The 19,666-nt window shown below is 39.6% G+C and overlaps 1 protein-coding gene across 5 annotated transcripts in view; it reads left to right on the top strand.

Moving 5' to 3' along the window:
• Window positions 1-19,666, top strand: part of SUGCT (succinyl-CoA:glutarate-CoA transferase) — a 714,763-nt gene that overhangs the window by 599,942 nt on the left and 95,155 nt on the right. For all 5 annotated transcript variants that reach the window (XR_014067752.1, XR_014067751.1, XR_014067749.1 and 2 more), the window contains one exon: window positions 3,956-4,019. Coding sequence is in view for 2 of the 5 variants with exons in the window: in XM_081537409.1 (XP_081393535.1) it covers window positions 3,956-4,019 (64 nt within the window). In the remaining 3 variants the exon portion in view is untranslated. The remainder of the gene's footprint in view (window positions 1-3,955; window positions 4,020-19,666) is intronic.

The following is a 19,666-nucleotide window of genomic DNA, read 5'->3' as shown; positions in this document are numbered from 1 at the left end:
TTGAAAGCATCAATTCTTCAGCGCTCAGTCTTCTTTATGGTCCAACTCGCATATCTATATATGTACTGGAAAAATGATAGCTTTGACTGTATGGTCCTTTGTCATCAAAGTGATGTCTCTGAATTTTAATACACTGTATAGGTTTGTCATAGCTTTCCTGCCAAGGAGCAAGTGTCAGTTAAATTCATGCCTGCAGTCACCATCTGCAGTGAGTTTGGAGCCCAAGAAAATAAAATTTGTCACTGCTTCCACTTTCCCCCCTTCTATTTGCCATGAAATGATGTGAGTGGATGCCGTGATGTTAGGTTTTTCTAATTTTAAGTTTAAAGCCAGTTTTTTCACACTTGTCTTTCACCCTGATTGAGATTCTCTTTAGTTCATCTTCACTTTCTGCCATTAGAGTAGTATCATCTGCATATCTGAGGCTGTTGATGTTTCTCCCGGCAATCTTGACTCCAGCTTGTGATTCATCCAGCCCGGTGTTTCGCATGCTGTACTCTGCCTGTAAGTTAAGTAAGCAGGGCGGCAATAAACAGGCTTGTATTCCTCCTTTCCCAATTTTGAAACAGTCTGTTGTTCCATGTAAGGTTCTAACTGTTGCTTCTTGACCCACATACAGGTTTCTCAGGAGACAGGTGAAGTAGTCTGGCATTCTATCTCTTTAAGAATTTTCCACATTTGTTGTGATCCACAGAGTCAAAGGCTTTAGTGTAGTCAATGAAGCAGAATTAGATGTTTTTCTGGAATTCCCTTGCTTTCCACATGATCCAATGAATGTTGGAAATTTGATTTCTGGTTCCTCTGCCTTTCTAAACTCAACTTGCACATCTGGAACTTTTTGGTTCAAGTACTGCTGAAGCCAAGCTTGAAGGATTTTGAGCATAATCTTGCTAGCATGTGAAATGAATGTAATTACATGGTAGTTTGAACATTCTTTGGCATTGCCCTTCTTTGAGATTGGAAAACTCACCCTTTCCAGTCCTGTAGCCACTGATGTTTTCCAAAATTTGCTGACATATTGAATGCAGTGCTTTTTATAGCATCATCTTTTAGGATTTGAAATAGCTCAGCTTGGAATTCTGTCACCTTCACTAGCTTTGTTTGTAGTAATGCTTCCTAAGACCCACTTGACTTTACCCTCCAGAATGGTTCTAGAACCATTGTTGTTATCTGGGTCATTGAGACCTTTTTGTATATTTCTTTTGTGTTTTCTTGCCACCTCTTCTTTATCTCTTCTGCTTCTGCTGGGTCCTTTCCATTCCTGTCCTTTATCATGCCCATCCTTGCATGAAATGTCCCCTTGATAGCTCCACTTTTCTAGAGAGAAAAGCGATCTCTAGTCTTTCCCATTCTGTTTTTTCCACATTGTTCATTCAGAAGGCTTTCTTATCTCTCTTTGCTATTCCCTGGAGATCTACTTTCAGTTGAGTATATCTTTCCCTTTCTCCTTTGCTTTTCACTTTTCTTCATCTGTCAGCTATTCGTGAAGCCTCCTCAGAAAACCACTTTGTCCTCTTGCATTCCTTTTTCTTTGGGATGGTTTTGGTCACTGCCTCTTGTGCAATGTTACGAACTTCTGTCCATAGTTCTTCAGACACTCTATCTAGCAGATCTAATCCCTTGAATCTATTTGTCTCCTTCACTGTATAATCATAATAGATTTGATCTAGGTCATACCTGAATGGCTTAGTGGTTTTCCCTATTTCCTTCAATTTAAAACTGAATTTTGCAGTAAGGAGCTGATGATCTGAGCCATGGTCAGCTCCAGCTCTTGTTTTTGCTGACTGTTTAGAGCTTTTCCATCTTTGGTTGTAAAGAATATAATCAGCCTGATTTTGGCTTTGACCATCTGGTGATATCCATGTGTAGAGTCATTTCTTGGATTGTTGGGAAAGGGTGTTTGCTATGACCAGTGTGTTCCCTTGACAAAACTGTTAGCCTTTGCCCTGCTTCATTTTGTACTCCAAAGCCAAACTTGCGTATTATTCAGGGTATCTCTTGACTTCCTTCTCCAATCACCTATGATGAAAAAGATATCTTTTTTTAAAATTTTAGTGTTGTAGGTCTTCATAGAACCAGTCAACTTCAGCTTCTTTGGCATCAGTGGTTGGGGCATAGACTTGGATTACTATGATGCTGAATGGTTTGCCTTGGAAACAAACTGAGATCATTCTGTCGTTTTTGAGATTGTACCTGAGTACTGCATTTGAGACTCTTTTGTTGACTATGAGGGCTACTCCATTTCTTCTAAGTAATTCTTGACCACAGTAGTAGATATAACTGTCATCTGAATTAAAGTAGCCCATTCCTGTCCATTTTAGTTCACTGATTCCTAAGTTGTCAATGTTCAATCTTGCCATCTCCTACTTGACTATATCCAATTTACCTTGATTTGTGGACCTAACATTCCAGGTTCCTATGCAACACTGTTCTTTACAGCATTGGACCTTACTTTCACCACAGACACTTCCACAACTGAGTGTTATTTCCACTTTGGTCCAGCTGCTTCATTCTTTCTGGAACTATTAGTAATTGCCTTTTGCTGTTCCCCAGTAGCACATTGGACACCTTCCAACCCAGGGGACTCATCTTCTGGTGTCATATCTTTCTGCCTTTTCATACTGTTCATAGGGTTCTTGTGGCAAGAATACTTGCAATTTCCAGTGGACCAGGTTTTGTCAGAACTCTTCACTATGACCTGACCCATCTGTCTTGGATGACCCTGCAGGGCATGGCTCATAGCTTCGTTGAATTATGCAAATCCCTTCACCACAATAAGGCTGTGATCCATGAAGGGGAGTAACCAAATGATTCAGCATCAAGCCACCTTTCTGTTGGTTGGGCTCTGATAGAATACCCCTGTCCTAGTAACTGCCTTGTCTCTTAACCCTGAGGTCAAGTCTACCTTGTTTTCTGGATGTGTGCTGTGCTAAGTCGCTTCAATCGTGTCTGACTCTTTGCAACCCTATGAATTGTAGTCCACCAGGCTCTGTCCTTGGGATTCTCTAGTTAAGAATACTGGAGTCAATTGCCATGCTCTCCTCCAGGGGATCTTCCCTACCCAGAGGTTGACCCTGCTTCTCTTACGTCTCCTGCATTGACAGATGGATGCTTTACTACTAGTGCCATCTGGGAAGACCCACTTTCTTGATGAGACATCAAATACCTGTCTTGGTCCAGTGCATGAGATTCAATCAGTCCTCCAGGATGGGGTTTCTGGCTTTTTTCTCAGTCGTCTCCACCCCACTGACTCCAGGTAGTGGAGTCCTAGTTATAAAACCTTGTCTTATGAGTAAGGTCTCGTGACCACTGAGAACATTTTTTGTTTTAGTCTCCCGCTCAGGCCTCTGACTAGGGTCTACTCTAACCTGGGCTCCCTATCAGCTGGCTCTGCTCATGGCTTGTCACAGTGGCTTTGATTTGTCCACTTTCTGCAGTCCCTGGGCCTCCTGGATATTCTGATTCACCTTTCAAACTGGACTGACTCCCCACACCTTCCACTGAAGAAATTGCTAGGAGCACATATGTACTGCAGTGGGCTTCTCTGTTCCAGGTCCTGGTTCCTCTCATATTCTATCCTTCTGCAGTTGACCTTAGTCCAATCCTGCTTGAGGTCATGGAGGAAGAGGCTGAGCTTTAATATTTAGAGGATCAAAAATAGATGAAAGGGGGGAATCACACCCTGTATTTAAGAGCAAATAACATTTTTAAGACTAAGAAGACTATAAAAATGAAGTTGGCTAGCTCTTGAGTCTTCTAATTCTTTTTGGCTTCACTTGGTTTAATATTAAATGAAAACATTTTAACCTCAAATACTTTCAAACTAATATTTCAAAAATCTCTATGTTTTGTAATCATTTTTTTCAATAGATTGAACAGGTAGCTTTCCACATCCCTTGAGATTGAAGATAAATTTACTTTGTAAGTTATTTTTCTCTCTTGTTTTACATTTTAGGTGTTACACAATGACCTCATTATGGAGATGAAGCATCCAACTGTGGGGAAGATATCAGTCCCAGGTTTGAAAATCTTTATTTTTCTTAACTCCTTTCTTCATAAACTTATTCCATGTGCTGATATCTGCACGTAACTGATGAGCCTCCAAACAGCTTGTAAAGACATTATCCAAATTTTTTATTTTGAATGAAAGCGGAATCCTAGAATCATACCCACAGCATGTTTGCTAAGGCTATAGACTTGTATCTTCACTCTGATTGTCTGGGTGAAAAAAAATGCTTGTGTTATGTAACTCCATTCTGTGGAATCATGGACTCACATAAGTGCTTTATGTCACTGCCAATTGATAGATGGCGATAGATGTGGAAAATTTTATGAGATTGCACTTGGCTCATATGAGAATGAGAAAGCAAGCCAGGCACCAAAGAGGTGGTGTCCAAGCAAGGCTATTGACTTCTCAGGCCAGGGCTTTTTTTTTTTCCTTCCCATACTATGGTTTGGGGTATAGATCTTAGCTTTGTTGAGATAAAAAAACCAAATGCTTTCAGTAAGTCCAGAATATATTGAATTTGTAGAAGTTGACTTACACCCAACAGACTCACTGAAGACATTTTGGCCTTAAGGTAAATGGACAAGTTTTTCAGGTCCAGGGAGAGCTCTCTTTCCAGTAGCCAGAAGCCTCAGGCCTAACTCTCAGAGTATCCAAATTGTAGTGACAGCTTACAATCAACCCATCAGCCCCATAGACCATACTTCTCTAGTAATCATGAAATTACTATTCCTCAGATCTGCTGTATCTGTTCTGGCCACTGCTGGAAAGCCCCTCCATGTACTTGTCCACCGAGTCCCTTTCTTTCCAAACTATATGCAAATCATTCCCTTATTTTTTCTTTAATTCTAACAGAGGATAATAAAATTAGTTAGAATATAACTTTGGTTATTGTTGTCCTGAAACTATATCCTGTTTGCCTTGCTTGAAATTTGAGTATTTCCCAAATCCCTCAGTCACCTCACTCAAATGGCGTAAGTGTGTACTTCTACAGGTATCAGATCTCATTTCTTAAATAACTGCTGTTATTAAGTTGTTTTGGGGTATAATCTAATTATAAGATTTGGGAGCAGCTGGATAAAAATGTCCCAGAACAGATTAGACATGGCCATTGGCCAAACAAAAAGAATAAGAGGAGAGAAGTATGATGAATAAAGCATATTGGAGGAAATTCTGATATTCAAGAGTGTAAAGAACATTCTGTAGAATTAAGGGAGGTAGGTAAGAGAGAGAGTAGGTATACATATATCAGAGATTGGGATCACATGTTAACAGGGAAATGCTATAGGGTATGGGACTTCCCTGGTGGCTCAGTGGTAAAGAATATGCCTGCAGTGCAGGGGATGTGGGTTAAATTGCTGGGTCAGGAAGATTCTCTGGAGAAGAAAATGGCAACCCACTACAATATTCTTGCCTGGGAAATCCCATGGACAGAGGAGCCTGGTGGGCTACTGTCCGTGGAGTCGCAAGAGTCAGACACGACTTAGCAACTATACCACCAACACAAATATGGGCTATAAAAAAGTAGTAAAAAAAAAAAACCAGCATGTTGATAAAAGCTAAGAAAATTATTCCTTTATATTATTGAGTGTATATTATGTGCTTATAAAATTCTCAGATGTACAGCAATCTCTTTTAAATCTCCTTTTGGGAAATTTTATTTTTGTTTCTTTAATTTTGATAGGACCTAGGCGTCTTTTTGCTATGTCTATCTTATTGACTAACCTTATATTCTCTCTGTAGAATTATCAAAAGAGTCTCAGATTTGAGGTGAAATGCATGTGTTTAGATTATTTTTGGAATTAGTATCTGAGTGTCTTTTGAGGGCAGCACATCTGGACTCCCCATGAAGGGAAAAGGCAATTCCACTCACAGACATCAGATAAAAAGTTACTATTCAGTGTGTCTCAGTAGGAGGGTACTCAGCTAGGACAAGAGATATTAAATGCAAAGAGAATTTATCAGTAAATAATTAATTTTTTTTCTGTGGATTGTCATTTTCATTGATTTTATTTATCAGTGATGGTTCTGCATTTCTTTGTAAAGGATGTCCTTATTGGAGATCTCATGAATGCCATAGAAATAGCTCAGATTTTCCATTAATGCCTCAATGAGTTGAACTTACCAAAACAGGCAAGGTAAGCAGAGTTAAAAATGATTTTATGCTACACTGTTTTCTAGTTAGCCAGTGGAGACACATTTTTGAATTCATTAAATATAGCTCTACAGTTTTACATATACATCTGCATCTTTATACTTACAATGACAGTCATAAACTATTTATTTCTACGTCCTTTGTTATTAGTGAACCTCTTGTGAACAGTACTGAATTTTCTATACATTGCACTTATTTGCCTGAAGGATTGTCTGTCTTAGTCATTACTAGAAACTTATTTCTTGGAGAATAATATTTATGGCACCTTTTAAAGAGAGGTATAAATCCACAACATTCCCTCAGATTCTCATATTAGAGGTCCTCTATCAGTTCAGTTCAGTTGCTCAGTCGTGTCCAACTCTTTGGGACCCCATGAATTGCAGCACGCCAGGCCTCCCTGTCCATCACCAACTCCCGGAGTTTACCCAAACCCATGTCCATCGAGTCGGTGATGCCATCCAACCGTCTCATCCTCTGTCGTCCCCTTCTCCTCCCGCCTCCAATCCTTCCCAGCATCAGGATCTTTTCCAATGAGTCATCTCTTCACATGAGGTGGCCAAAGTATTGGAGTTTCAGCTTCAACATCAGTCCTTCCAATGAACACCTAGGACTGATCTCCTTTAGGACGGACTGGTTGGATCTTCTTGCAGTCCAAGGGACTCTCAAGAGTCTTCTCCAACACCGCAGTTCAAAAGCATCAATTCTTGGGCGCTCAGCTTTCTTCACCATCCAACTTTTCACATCCATACATGACTACTGGAAAAACCATAGCCTTGACTAGACAGACCTTTGTTGGCAAAGTAATGTCTCTGCTTTTTAATATGCTATCTAGGTTGGTCATAACTTTCCTTCCAAGGAGTAAGCATCTTTTAATTTCATGGCTGCAGTCACCATCTGCAGTGATTTTGGAGCCCAAAAAAATAAAGTCTGACACTGTTTCCACTGTTTCCCCATCTATCTGCCATGAAGTGATGGGACCAGATGCCATGATCTTAGTTTTCTGAATGTTGAGCTTTAAGCCAACTTTTTCACTCTCCTCTTTGACTGACATCAAGAGGCTCTTTAGTTCTTCTTCGCTTTCTGCCATAAGGGTGGTGTCATCTGCATATCTGAGGTTATTGATATTTCTCCTGGTATTCTTGATTCCAGTTTGTGCTTCCTCCAGCCCAGCATTTCTCATGATGTACTCTGCATATAAGTTAAATAAGCAGGGTGACAATATACAGCCTTGACGTACTCCTTTTCCTATTTGGAACCAGTCTGTTGTTCCATGTCCAGTTCTAGCTGTTGCTTCCTGACCTGCAGACAGGTTTCTCAAGAGACAGGTCAGATGGTCTGGTATTCCCATCTCTTTCAGAATTTTCCACAGTTTAGTGTGATCCACACAGTCAAAGGCTTTGGCATAGTCAATATACAGAAATAGACGTTTTTCTGGTACTCTCTTGCTTTTTTGATGATCCAGCAGATGTTGGCAATTTGATCTCTGGTTCCTCTGCCTTTTCTAAAACCAGCTTGAACATCTGGAAGTTCACGGTTCACGTATTGCTGAAGCCTGGCTTGGAGAATTTTGAGCATTACTTTACTAGTGTGTGAGATGAGTGCAATTGTGTGGTAGCTTGAGCATTCTTTGGCATTGCCTTTCTTGGGAATTGGAATGAAAACTGACCTTTTCCAGTCCTGTGGCCACTGCTGAGTTTTCCAGATTTGCTGGCATATTGAGTGCAGCACTTTCACAGCATCATCTTTCAGGATTTGAAATAGCTCAACTAGAATTCCATCACCTCCACTAGCTTTGTTCATAGTGATTCTTTCTAAGGCCCACTTGACTTCAGATTCCAGGATGTCTGGCTCTAGGTGAGTGATCACACTATCGTGATTATCTGGGTCATGAAGATCTTTTTTGTACAGTTCTTCTGTGTATTCTTGCCACCTCTTCTTAATATCTTCTGCTTCTGTTAGGTCCATACCATTTCTGTCCTTTATCAAGCCCATCTTTGCATGAAATGTTCCCTTGGTATCTCTAATTTTCTTGAAGAGATCTCTAGTCTTTCCCAATCTGTTGTTTTCCTCTATTTCTTTGCATTGATCGCTGAGGCAGACTTTCTTATCTCTCCTTGCTATTCTTTGGAACTCTGCATTCAGATGGGAATATCTTTCCTTTTCTCCCTTGTTTTTTGCTTCTCTTCTTTTCCCAGCTATTTGTATGGCCTCCTCAGACAGCCATTTTGCTTTTTTGCATTTCTTTTCCATGGGGCTGGTCTTGATCCCTGTCTCCTGTACAATGTCACGAACGTCTGTCCATAGTTCATCAGGCACTCTGTCTATCAGATCTAGTCCCTTAAATCTATTTGTCACTTCCACTGTATAATCATAAGGGATTTGATTTAGATCATAGCTGAATGGTCTAGTGGTTTTCCCTACTTTCTTCAATTTAAGTCTGAATTTGGCCATAAGGAGTTCATGATCTGAGCCACAGTCCACTTCTGGTCTTGTTTTTACTGACTGTATAGAACTTCTCCATCTTTGCCTGCAAAGAATATAATCAATCTGATTTCGGTGTTGACCATCTGGTGATGTCCATGTGTAGAGTTTTCTCTTGTGTTGTTGGAAGAGGGTGTTTGCTATGACCAGTGTGTTCTCTTGGCAAAACTCTATTAACCTTTGCCCTGCTTCATTCTATACTCCAAGGCCAATTTGCCTGTTATGCCAGGTGTTTCCTGATTTCCTACTTTTGCATTCCAGTCCCCTATAATCAAAAGGACATCTTTTTTGGGTGTTAGTTCTAAAAGGTCTTGTGGGTCTTCATAGAACCATTCAAGTTCAGCTTCTTCAGCGTTACTGGTCGGGACATAGATTTGGATTACCATGATATTGAATGGTTTGCCTTGGAAATGAACAGAGATCATTCTGTCGTTTTTGAGATTGCATCCAAGTACTGCATTTTGGACTCTTGTTGACCTTGATGGCTACTCCATTTCTTCTAAGGGATTCCTGCCCACAGTAGTAGATATAATGGTCATCTGACTTAAATTCACCCATTCCAGTCCATCTTAGTTCGCTGATTCCTAGAATGTTGATGTTCACTCTTACCATCTCCTGTTTGACCACTTCCAATTTGCCCTCTATAGGAGATGCTAATTGATTAAAACCTTAAAACTACTAGTCCACCAATGTTGAATACACTTTTAACAGGGATGGGAAATTATTTACCTCTTCAAGATTTCTTTTTGCTGCTTAAATAATTATTGTCAGCACTGAATACCTTGTTCCAATATTTGTAAGCATTATCCATATTAAAATGAACCAAGTAGTATAGTCCAAACTGTCTCCTTTATTTTGTATCTATTGTAACATGCTGTGTTTTCATATCATTTCCCACTACCTCCAATCTCTAGTAAACAATTACGAAATTTAATTTGTGTATATGCATGTCAGAGTTAAAGCTTGCTAACTAGTTAATGCTCATGAATTGTCTGTAAATATGAGTTGTAGTTTTGCTAATATTGGTGTCCTTTTTCCATACATTGTTTGTTAAACTACTATCTCATTTGAGCTTTATAGTCTGTTTTACAGTTAAAGGTAGAGAAAAAAAAACCTGATTATTAATTGGAGTAGAGTTGAGAAAATGCATCGTGTCTTTCTTTGCCCAACTTGAGTCATCCGGTGTTGTGTGAGTCCCCAGTGAGTGGAGTAGTTGTTAGTTTTAGCTCACCATTAGTTTAGTGACAGACATACCATCACATTGGGCACAAGTTACTAATTCGCTCACAATTAACTAAGGTAACCTGGTTGAGTGATAAAACCTTTAACACACCCACACTCACATACATAACTCAAGTCACTAAGCCTACCATGTTCCACACACTCTATGATATTCTGGTAGTAAAGTTGTACCCAGGACAGGCCCAGTCACTCATGGAACTTACAGTTTGCCAGGGATTCTCTTTTTTGAATAATAAATTCAGAAAAATGAGATGGGCATTTCCATGGAGAACCAAAGGCAACAGCAGAATGATCTGGAAGCTCAGATGAGAGAGACCTCGTCTAGAGTGCAGATCAGGAAAGCTGTCCCTGAGAATGAAATGTAGGCAGACATACGACCGATGACCAGTTGCCAGCTGGGCCAAACTGCTGTCGGCTGAGGGAGGGGTGTTGAGATGCTGAGCAAGGTGCTGGAGGAACTGAGAAAGGGCTGGAATAGAGGTGACCCTAGAGAGGTAGCCAGAGGCCAGGACAATAAGACCTCAAGAGGAGCTAATGATCACATTAGAGACAAATCAAAATGTAAAGGAGATCTATGCTGAGGTCTCAGATCTCAACCACCTGAGCCATGAGTGGAGGCAGGGGTGGGAATGAGACCTAGAGGAAGAGCTTGGGAAGAATCTCAAACCTACTTTTGGCAGATGCTCTCATTGACTGCTTTTAGGTGTGATTTCTAAAATGGTTCTAACTTCATGGAAATTTTTCTTTTTCTTTTTTTTAAAATTTTTGACCACACTGCATGGTATCTAGGATCTTAGTTCCCTGACCAAAGATTGAACCTGTGCCCCATGCGGTAGAAGCAAGGAGTCTCAACCACTAGACCACCAAAATTTTTTGTAAAACTTCTAATGTCCTGAATTTTAAGCTTTGAAATTGAAAAAAAAAACTTTCATTTGTTAATTAGTGAAATGAAAAAAGGACATTAAATTTCATACCACGTTTCCTCAGTAAAAGGCCATCATATAAACATCATCTTATTTGTGACTTTAGTGGGAAAATCTTACACTGGTTATCACATATGGAAGGAGTGCCACTTTCCACTGAGCACATTCTCCATTTTCATCTTCTTGTGATTACCACTGGCTACTGGCCTTTTAGCCAAAAAGGAACACATTGTCCTTCCATGTACTGTGTAGGTGCCAAAACAGCCTTGGTGCTGAGTTCCAAACTTCAGAGGATGTCACTGAAACACAATTTGACTCATAACTCTGAAGTTTCTCACCATAACTTGTTCCCGATACCTCCTGGTGAATGTGTGTGTTGGTTATTTGGTTCTAGTAGCACTTCTGGGAAGTACTTGAGTGGTGAATGTGTCAGGGTTGTGAGAAGGCAGCAGTGTTCTATCCTACGAAATGATTTTAAATTGAATTACCTTTGTCTGCTGGTTCCCTGATCTGTTTTCAGAAAGTAGCTTCAAGTTCTTTTAAATAAAATTTTATTTTTTTCCCTCATAGTATTTTAATATTCATATTTGGAACCTGCAACAATTTTTAGCTAGTGGGTGTTGGGTGCAAGAAGAACAGTCATTGCTATGAATTAATGTTGTTGTTGTTTAGTCACTAAGTCATGTCCGACTCTCCGTGACCCCATGGACTGCAGCACCCCAGGCTTCCCTGTCCTTCAACATCTCTTGGAGCTATGAATTAATGTAGTTCAAACCAAATTATCGCAATATTGACATTTGGATTTTATGGCTACTTTTTTAGAATTTGAATGTACTTCTTTATTTGATGATCTAACATACTTTATTTCTGAATGTTTTGCAAGACTTTTTTTTAATAAGTGATGATCTGAAACATCTTTCTTTTGTAAGCTCCTGAAGGGCAAAGACACTGTCATTTTAACTCTAACCAGCACCCTTTATACCAAGGTAGTACTTCATAGATGTTTTCTGGATGATGATTAGGATATCAGTATTAGATGAAAAATAACTAAAATGACATTTGACAATTTAAAGCATATGCATTTTTTTGTGAACCAGTTGGCTACCTATGCAAGCTATCTGAAAGAGATTATTTTCTGTCTGTCTTTAGTTTGTTTCCAGTTTGAAGTACATATATTAATTGGAGTGACCACCTAGTATCTTCCACAGTTACCAGTCTTCCTCTTCTGTGCTATACAAGGCTTCAGCTTGCTTTTTAAGAAGTTACTTTTAGCTTTCTTTCTTCCCTTTACATAGAAAATTAGATGATGTTTCAGAAATCACAAATCCTCAAAGCTTAGTTAAATTACTATAATGGATAATAGCCGTGGGGAAAAGTTGTCACAAATCTTACTAGGGAAAAAGAGAAATTAAAGAGGAACAAAAGTTTAGCTTATATTCCTCCATAAAGTTTAAATATGTTGGTTCTTATAAGGAATTCTAAGTAAAACCAATCTGAGAGTGAAAGGTGAGGTAAGTTATTTCTTCCAGGTAGGAAAATCTTTTAGATGACAACAGGAAGAGTGTGTAAAGTTTTCACATTGTGTATAGTATATAATCTATCTTCTAGAAAGAACATACTCCTTCGGGGACCAGGGCTAAGCTGTAAAAAAAGAGGACAGAAATGAGAAGAAGGTTCTATACTGTGTTAACAGAATGAGAGAAAGCTGGCAGGGAAGTGGGTTTTCAAATAGACTAGCCATGGTACCTCCCAAAGCCCTCAATTAGTTTTAACTTGATTAAACTCTTAACCCATGGCAATGCCCTGAGAGTTAAATAAATCAGCGTATTCTCAGATGATTAACGTTGAGTGCCTGCAACCTTCTCTGGAAGTCCCGTTACAGTGAGGCAGGGTCGTAGACATTATTACCATTCAGTGAGAAATGAATAGCTAGAGTGACTTTCCTTCCTACGAGAGCAGGGAGGAAACAGGAGGAGTGAATAGCATCCCCAGGAATGTCTTTCCATCAGGAACTGGAGAATCCCTAAGAGCCAAGTTACTGTCGCTGATATAACTTAGGGATCTCCATCAACGATGCTTATCTGTGCTGTGAGGAAGAAATATTTCGTGAGAGCTGGACTTTCATGCTCTGGGAATTTACGTTCCTGTTATTCGGAACCGGGAAAGTGGCCAAGATCTCAGTTGTTACTCTTCAACCATCCTCATCAACCCCGACACTAAGATAAGTCAATCTGTCTAAAGGACCAGAAATTAATGTTACAAATCAGCCCTAAGTTATCAATGAAGTTCTGGGATGCATAATTATTTTCACTATTAGAAATTCATATTTCCAAATATGGCTAAAGAATTTTCCTGGATAACTACTTAATTGGACTTCTACATTCTTTGGGGTGTTTTCTCAAGTGTCACTGTATGGAATGATCCTTGAGGTCAGAGGTGTATTTGACATCATCTGAGTCGACCACTGAATGTCAAAACAAATCTAGAAATCAAAGCAAAATAAAATAAAGACGTAAATCAAACCACAGGAAAAGTGGAAGTTTCACTGATAGTACAGCAATTTTTGTCATTTTTGTCTTGAAAGTTGGATCAGGCATTTTCGGGGATCAATTCTCGAGTCCTTGCTGTAATTGCTACTTCCAACTTTCATTGGGTACCCAGAGAAGTCTTTTTCTGGATCAAATTTAAATACTGAATTTATGATAGATCTTTGAAGAATAAATTAATTAAATGTAATTAGGCATGGGGTCTCAAAGAGTCAGACAGGACTGAGTGACTGAATTGAACTGAACTGAGGCGTGTAAATTGGGCTTCCCTGGTGACTGAGATGGTAAAGAATCCATCTGCAATGCAGGAGACCTGGGTTCCATCCATGGATCGGGAAGATACCCTGGAGAAGGGAGTGGCTACCCACCCCAGTATTCTTGCCTGGGAAATCCCATGGACAGAGGAGACTTGTGGGCTACAGTCCATGGAGTAGCTAAGAGTCGGGCACGACTGAATGACTAAACACAGGACATGCACATGACGCATGTACGCTGGTCGGAGGAGTAAAATCAGATGCCAAGTAATAACTAAATGCACAAGGCTTGAAATTATCTTTCAGTTTGGACTTTCATGTTGTGGAATTAACTTGGATAATTAAGAAGTGACATTAACTTTGCCTCCAAGTGGGCTTCAGGCTAGAGGAGTTGCTTGACCTCATTGCCGGGTTTATTCCTGACTGGAGAAGGTGACTTCAGTCCTCTCTGAAAGAGGAAAGGCTTGGTGCTCCTTCAGCATTGCCAGGTAGGAACTCTATGATCCATGAAAAGATGGCAGTTGGGCTGAATGCCATGGGAAAATTGTTCTCCTTAAATCCGGTTCCTTAAGATGTCAAGATTAATTCTGTTAAGAAGAATTAAACATAAAAAAATATCAGTAGAGTAAACCACCTTTTGATTTAAAAGGATTATAGCTGAATTTTGACTAGGCACACACTGTACTGTAAATACTAATAGGAAGTGTTGGTGGAGGCAAAGAAATGGTAGTGAAACGGTTAAATAAGAACTTTCAGAGGATTTGCCTGGAGGTCCTAGTGCTTAAGACTTTTGCCTTCCAGTGCAGGGGATGCAAATTCAATTCCTTGTCCAGAGCTAAGATCCCACATGCCTTGTGCCCAAAAAAAACAAAACGTAGAAGCAATATTGTAACAAATTCAATAAACACTTTAAAAATGGTCCACATCAAAATAAAAAACAAAACACCTTAGATAAACCCTTCAGATAGTTAAACCTAACCAATGGGTCATTTGCGATATCCCACTTACGCCATCACCTTCCAATCTTTTGGATTTATTTGGCATTGAACTGAGTCTGTGAGATTCATTGCTTTTCTTCTTTTCAGCAGGAGTGAATGCTGTCTTCTGTGTTAACTGTGTACTGACTTTTATGGGACCCTATCTCCCAGCATTCATATCTTTATCTGGCATGGCATGAGCCATCACTGTGTCCCTGGGCTCATCCTTTGACTGAGATTAGGGCACTGCCTAGAGGAGGAGGCATGAGGGACCTTGAAATGCTTTCCAACTTGTCCTTCATCAGAACATCATGTAAGTCACGGTGGCTGTGTAACACTCGGAGTGGATGACCTGTTAGACCTCCTCAGAACTCTGTGTCTGTTGAAACTGTTCCTATGAACTCTATATTCCAACTTATTGCTAGAAATCATGTTTTTCAAACAATGAAGCAAAAAAAAACCAAAACAAAACCAGTTTTAATTCACTTAAAAATTAAGAAAAAGTATAAGACATCTGGGGAGATTTCAGAAGAGTGTATGGTGAAATAAAAGCACCAAGATGCTTTAGCCACAGAAAGAGAAGTACGACCCTACATAGATTTAAAAAAATATCCTCAACAGTTTACATCCCATAAACTTGTAATGAACTGCTTTCTCTTTGTTTCTGGGCCTTCAAGTTAATATGTGACCTTAAGTAACTGACTTTATCTTTTAGTGCCTTTTCTTGCTTTCATGGGATTGATCTTTGCATTCTTTTAGTTTAAAAGAAAAATATAATTTACATTGCTGCATATAAATGCCTTTTGTGAATAGATTTTAATAACATCATTGCATGTGGAACATTCAAATTTGAAACAGAGGCAAGTATGCTTTGTCTATATGTACTATATATGAGTTGTTTATGCATATGATTTATTTAAGCTCTAGAAATATTCTGTAAGCCATACATTATTATGTCCATTTTATGGGATGAGAAAATTGAGATTTACTAAGTGTTACAGCACCAATTAGAATCCAGGTCTGAACATCTCTGAAATCTGTCCTCTTTTTTCCCATTTCCTGCTGTCTCCTAAAGTTGAGCCAAAAAAGGAAGTTGAACCAGTTATTGAATTTTTTTATCTTACAACTTTAGTCTCTAGTCTAAAGACAGATTAATATATTTTAAAAGTTTCATTTAAAGATGAGCTTGGAAATGTATTTAAGAATGTTTAAATTTAAACTTAGATTGAGCTTCCCTCCTTTAGGTATTAAGTTTGTTTTTTAGTCTATTATTATGTTCCTATGAAAAAAGGTCCACCAGAAAATATATTGTTAGGCCACTTCAATATTCTCAAGAGCATATAAGTGTAAATGCACCAAAACATGTGGATTACATTTCCCTCAAGTTGTACTGTTTTCACACATTAACAGAAAAGCAGTTTGAAAGGGGAGGAAAAAGAGAAATGTTTGGGAAATATATGCACATTTCAGTCATCAAAAGACCCACGGTGCTAAGCTGCCACCTTGACTTACCCAGATTTCTCATCTTTGCAATGATCTGTCCTTGCTACAATGGGCAGATTTCTTCTTGCTCACTGGGAGCTGGTTTTGTTTCCAAGTTCAAGCCAATTCCCTTTGAGCAACTTGAATTAACCTGCAAACAGTGTTGTGTTGATATAAGAACGTTACCGTGATTTTTTTCCAAGTGAGTGGTTGATACTATGGCCAGAGCAAGAATTTAAAAATTAGGGACTTCCCCGGTGGTTCTTCCTGCAATGCAGGAGACTGGGGTTCGATCACTGGGTCAGGAAGATCCCCTGAAGAAGAAAATGGCAACCTACTCCAGTATGGACAGAGGAGCCTGGCAGGCTACAGCCCATGGGGTCTCAAGAGGCAGACACAACTTAGCGACTACACCACCACTACCACCACCTGATGGTCCAGTGGATAAGACTCCATGCTTCCGCTGCATGGGGCACGGGTTCAATCCCTGGTTGGGGAACCAAGATCCCACATGCCACACGGTGAGGCCAAAAATAAATAAATAAATAATTAGTGACAAATTCTGTATGATTCCACTTATGTGAGAGACTTAGAGTAGTTAAATTCATAGAGACAGAAAGGAGAAAGGTGGTTGCCCAGGACTGGGTGGGGAGGAATGGAGAGTTAGGCTTTAATGGATAAAGAGTCTCAGTTGGGGAAGATGGGAAAGTTCTGGGGATGGATGGTGGTGATGGTTATAACAGTGTGAATGTACTTAATGCCACAAAATTGCACACATATGAAAAAAGGTGGAAATGATACATTTTATGTTACATATATTATTGCAATAAAATACATGATTGCTAGAAAAAATTAGCTAACTTCTAGGCTGTTTTACCTTTTGCATGTGTTATACATGTGTGGTATAGAGTGGAGTGTGTTGGGGCTTCATCAGGGGAATCTGAGTACAAACCCAGCTCTACAAGAAATGGTTGGAGACACTAGACAGCCTTCCTAATCTGTCTCAATGACATCTGTCTTCTCTGTAATATGAAGATCAAGCACTTCTTTCACTTACGATAATTAAATAATAACACGTGCCACGGGCTCAGTGAGTAGGAGTAAGTGGAAGCACATCATAGATAATTAATAAACTCAGAGCAGTATCTACAGTAGCCATGACTCTTGGGGGAAAATAAAACCAGCCACACGATTAGTTATTTTTCAAACATGGAACATTGGAAGAATCATGCATATTTCTCTAAAGAAATAGAATAAAACAGATCATTTTTTTGATTTGTTTTTTGATTTGTTCAACTTTTGTTGAACAAACATTTCTCTACCATCTACTCTGTGCCAAGTGCTGACTGACAAGGAGCTTGTCTAATGGGGCATTTGACAGTGACCAATCAGGTGAGTCACAGTGGCAATAGGGAAATCGTGGGACTCTCACTGCCAGATGTGTGTTGGGCCAAACCAGCCCCTTTCTCGACCTTCCAGCTTTGGAGCTCTTGGATAAATATGTTGTCTGTAGAGTCAGTAGATACCACAGCTGTGTGAGCTCATCCTCCAAAAACAGCATTGTGCTAGACAGATCACTCAGGTGAAAACAGTGATTCAGAGATCACAGACAAGAATGTAACAGCTTGTTTAGGGAAAATGAGAGGAAAACCACAATATGGTGCAGCATTTCCAAAATATACTCTGCAGAAACTACTTTCTTGAAGTCCTCATAGTTGTCCCACCAAGAAATGACTCTGTTGTCCCAACAAGTTTGGGAAGCTGCCTTAAAGAAAGGTCTGTGGATTTTCTTTACTTAGACGTTTCTCAGATCCATTAACGTTCTAAGATAGCTTTGGGTCTTTAAGAGGGAGATGTCAAGTTTCCTTAACTTATTTGACAATGGAGCCCTTTTCTTTCCAGAACTCTTATTAAGATCCCGTGGAAAAGCATGTTGTGGGTCACCACACTGAGAACATGTGTCCCTTGGAGCCACGTGGAACAGACTGTAATGGTCATTCACTAGAAAAAATGGCTAGTTGACACTAACAAAGAGTGAGACAGCCAAAATAGAAAGCTGCTCATCTTCTGAGGATAAGAATTTTTCTTGTTTCTTAGCTCAAGGGACCAAGAAAGGTGTGAGGAATATCAGGAGGGGTTTCTTTTCCCTATGAGGTCTGAACACCTATGAGCCTGGGCAGGAGAAAATCAACCAGGAGTGTGGGTGTCTGGGTGGCCCAGTGGCTGTATTTGCAGAGGGAGTGCTTCACTCCAAGTTGGCTCAGCTCCCACTCATGAGCGCCTCTTTCCAAGGCATTAATAATGGATTGAGGGCAACACCGAAGTGCAGATCAAGAACAGCTCCCATGGCGATGCTCTTTTACTAGAAGCAAAAACTATCCTGGGATCTAAGCAAATCACTTAAGAAGAAAATAGTTTCTCTTCATTGAGCCTCAAGGAAAGCTACATTAGTAGAATCCTGCACAATGGTTCATACTCTCACTTAGAAAATGGAGTTGATTAAGTGGAAGGAAAATTTTAAAATGTGACAAAGATGATGAGGTGATTAAGGGGTAGGGTTTAAGTACAAGATGTGAAGAATTTAAGATGTATGACTGAGTAGCGATGACAGCGGGGTATATGATAGCTGCCTATAAATACCCAATTAATTGCCTAATGTGGCAAATGAGAAGAAACAGGCTTTAAGCACCAAAAGGAAAGCTGGATTTGAAGTCTATTAGGGAAACAGTGTTTACCACTAAGGGTGATTTGACTGCCATCAAAGGGAAGTCAGTGGAGTTATTAGGGTAAAGATTCAGGATGAAACTTTTCTTTCCTATATCCTGGTGTCAACCAAATTTTTTTTTCCTTTAAAAAGGATGCACACATTTTCATGTTTCTTAGGAGCAGAAATTGAAGAATAGGGCACAATATTTAATTTGCTCCAGGATGTTGTAAGCTGGTCACAACATTTAGGATTGCTTCAAGACTCTACACGTGTTTTCCCTTAAACTGAATTATAGCAATATCCTTGCTGGTTAGAATCACAGAAAATCTATGCATTATGTTACACTGTGTGTGGAGATATACTTAGTGATGTAAAACGTAATAAGGATTGTTGTTCTGTTGCTAAGTCATGTCCAACTCTGTTCAACCCCATGGAGTGCAGCATGCCAGGCTTCCCTGTCCTTCACTATCCCCTGGAGTTTGCTCAAACTCATGTCCATTGAGTCATCTAACCATTTCCTCCTCTGTCATCCTCCTCTTCTGCCCTAAATCTTTCCCAGCATCAGGGTCTTTTCCAATGAATAATAAGGATAGTTACCATCAAGAGCGGGTGATGAAACTTGCTAATACTTTTGACTCTGCAGTAGGTGCTTTTCATATAACAGATTCTAATCTTTCTATTGCCACTCAGAGAGATGTTGGTATCCCCATTTCACAGATGAGCAAACTGAGCCTCGGAGAAATTAAATGACATGACCAAGGTCACACAACCAGTAAGTGACAGTGAGTTTGCATTCAGTTGTGAGTGACTCAAAAATCCGTGCCCTCTTACTGCGATGCTATGCTGCCTCCTGAAGGCATTTTTGATCATCACTTTTATAAACTTGAGACCAA

The sequence above is a fragment of the Giraffa tippelskirchi genome, chromosome 10, assembly GCF_054371585.1.
Source record: "Giraffa tippelskirchi isolate mGirTip1 chromosome 10, T2T-mGirTip1v1.2.pri, whole genome shotgun sequence".
In the NCBI taxonomy this organism is placed as follows: domain Eukaryota; kingdom Metazoa; phylum Chordata; class Mammalia; order Artiodactyla; family Giraffidae; genus Giraffa; species Giraffa tippelskirchi.
This window is presented reverse-complemented; position numbering and strand designations above follow the sequence as displayed.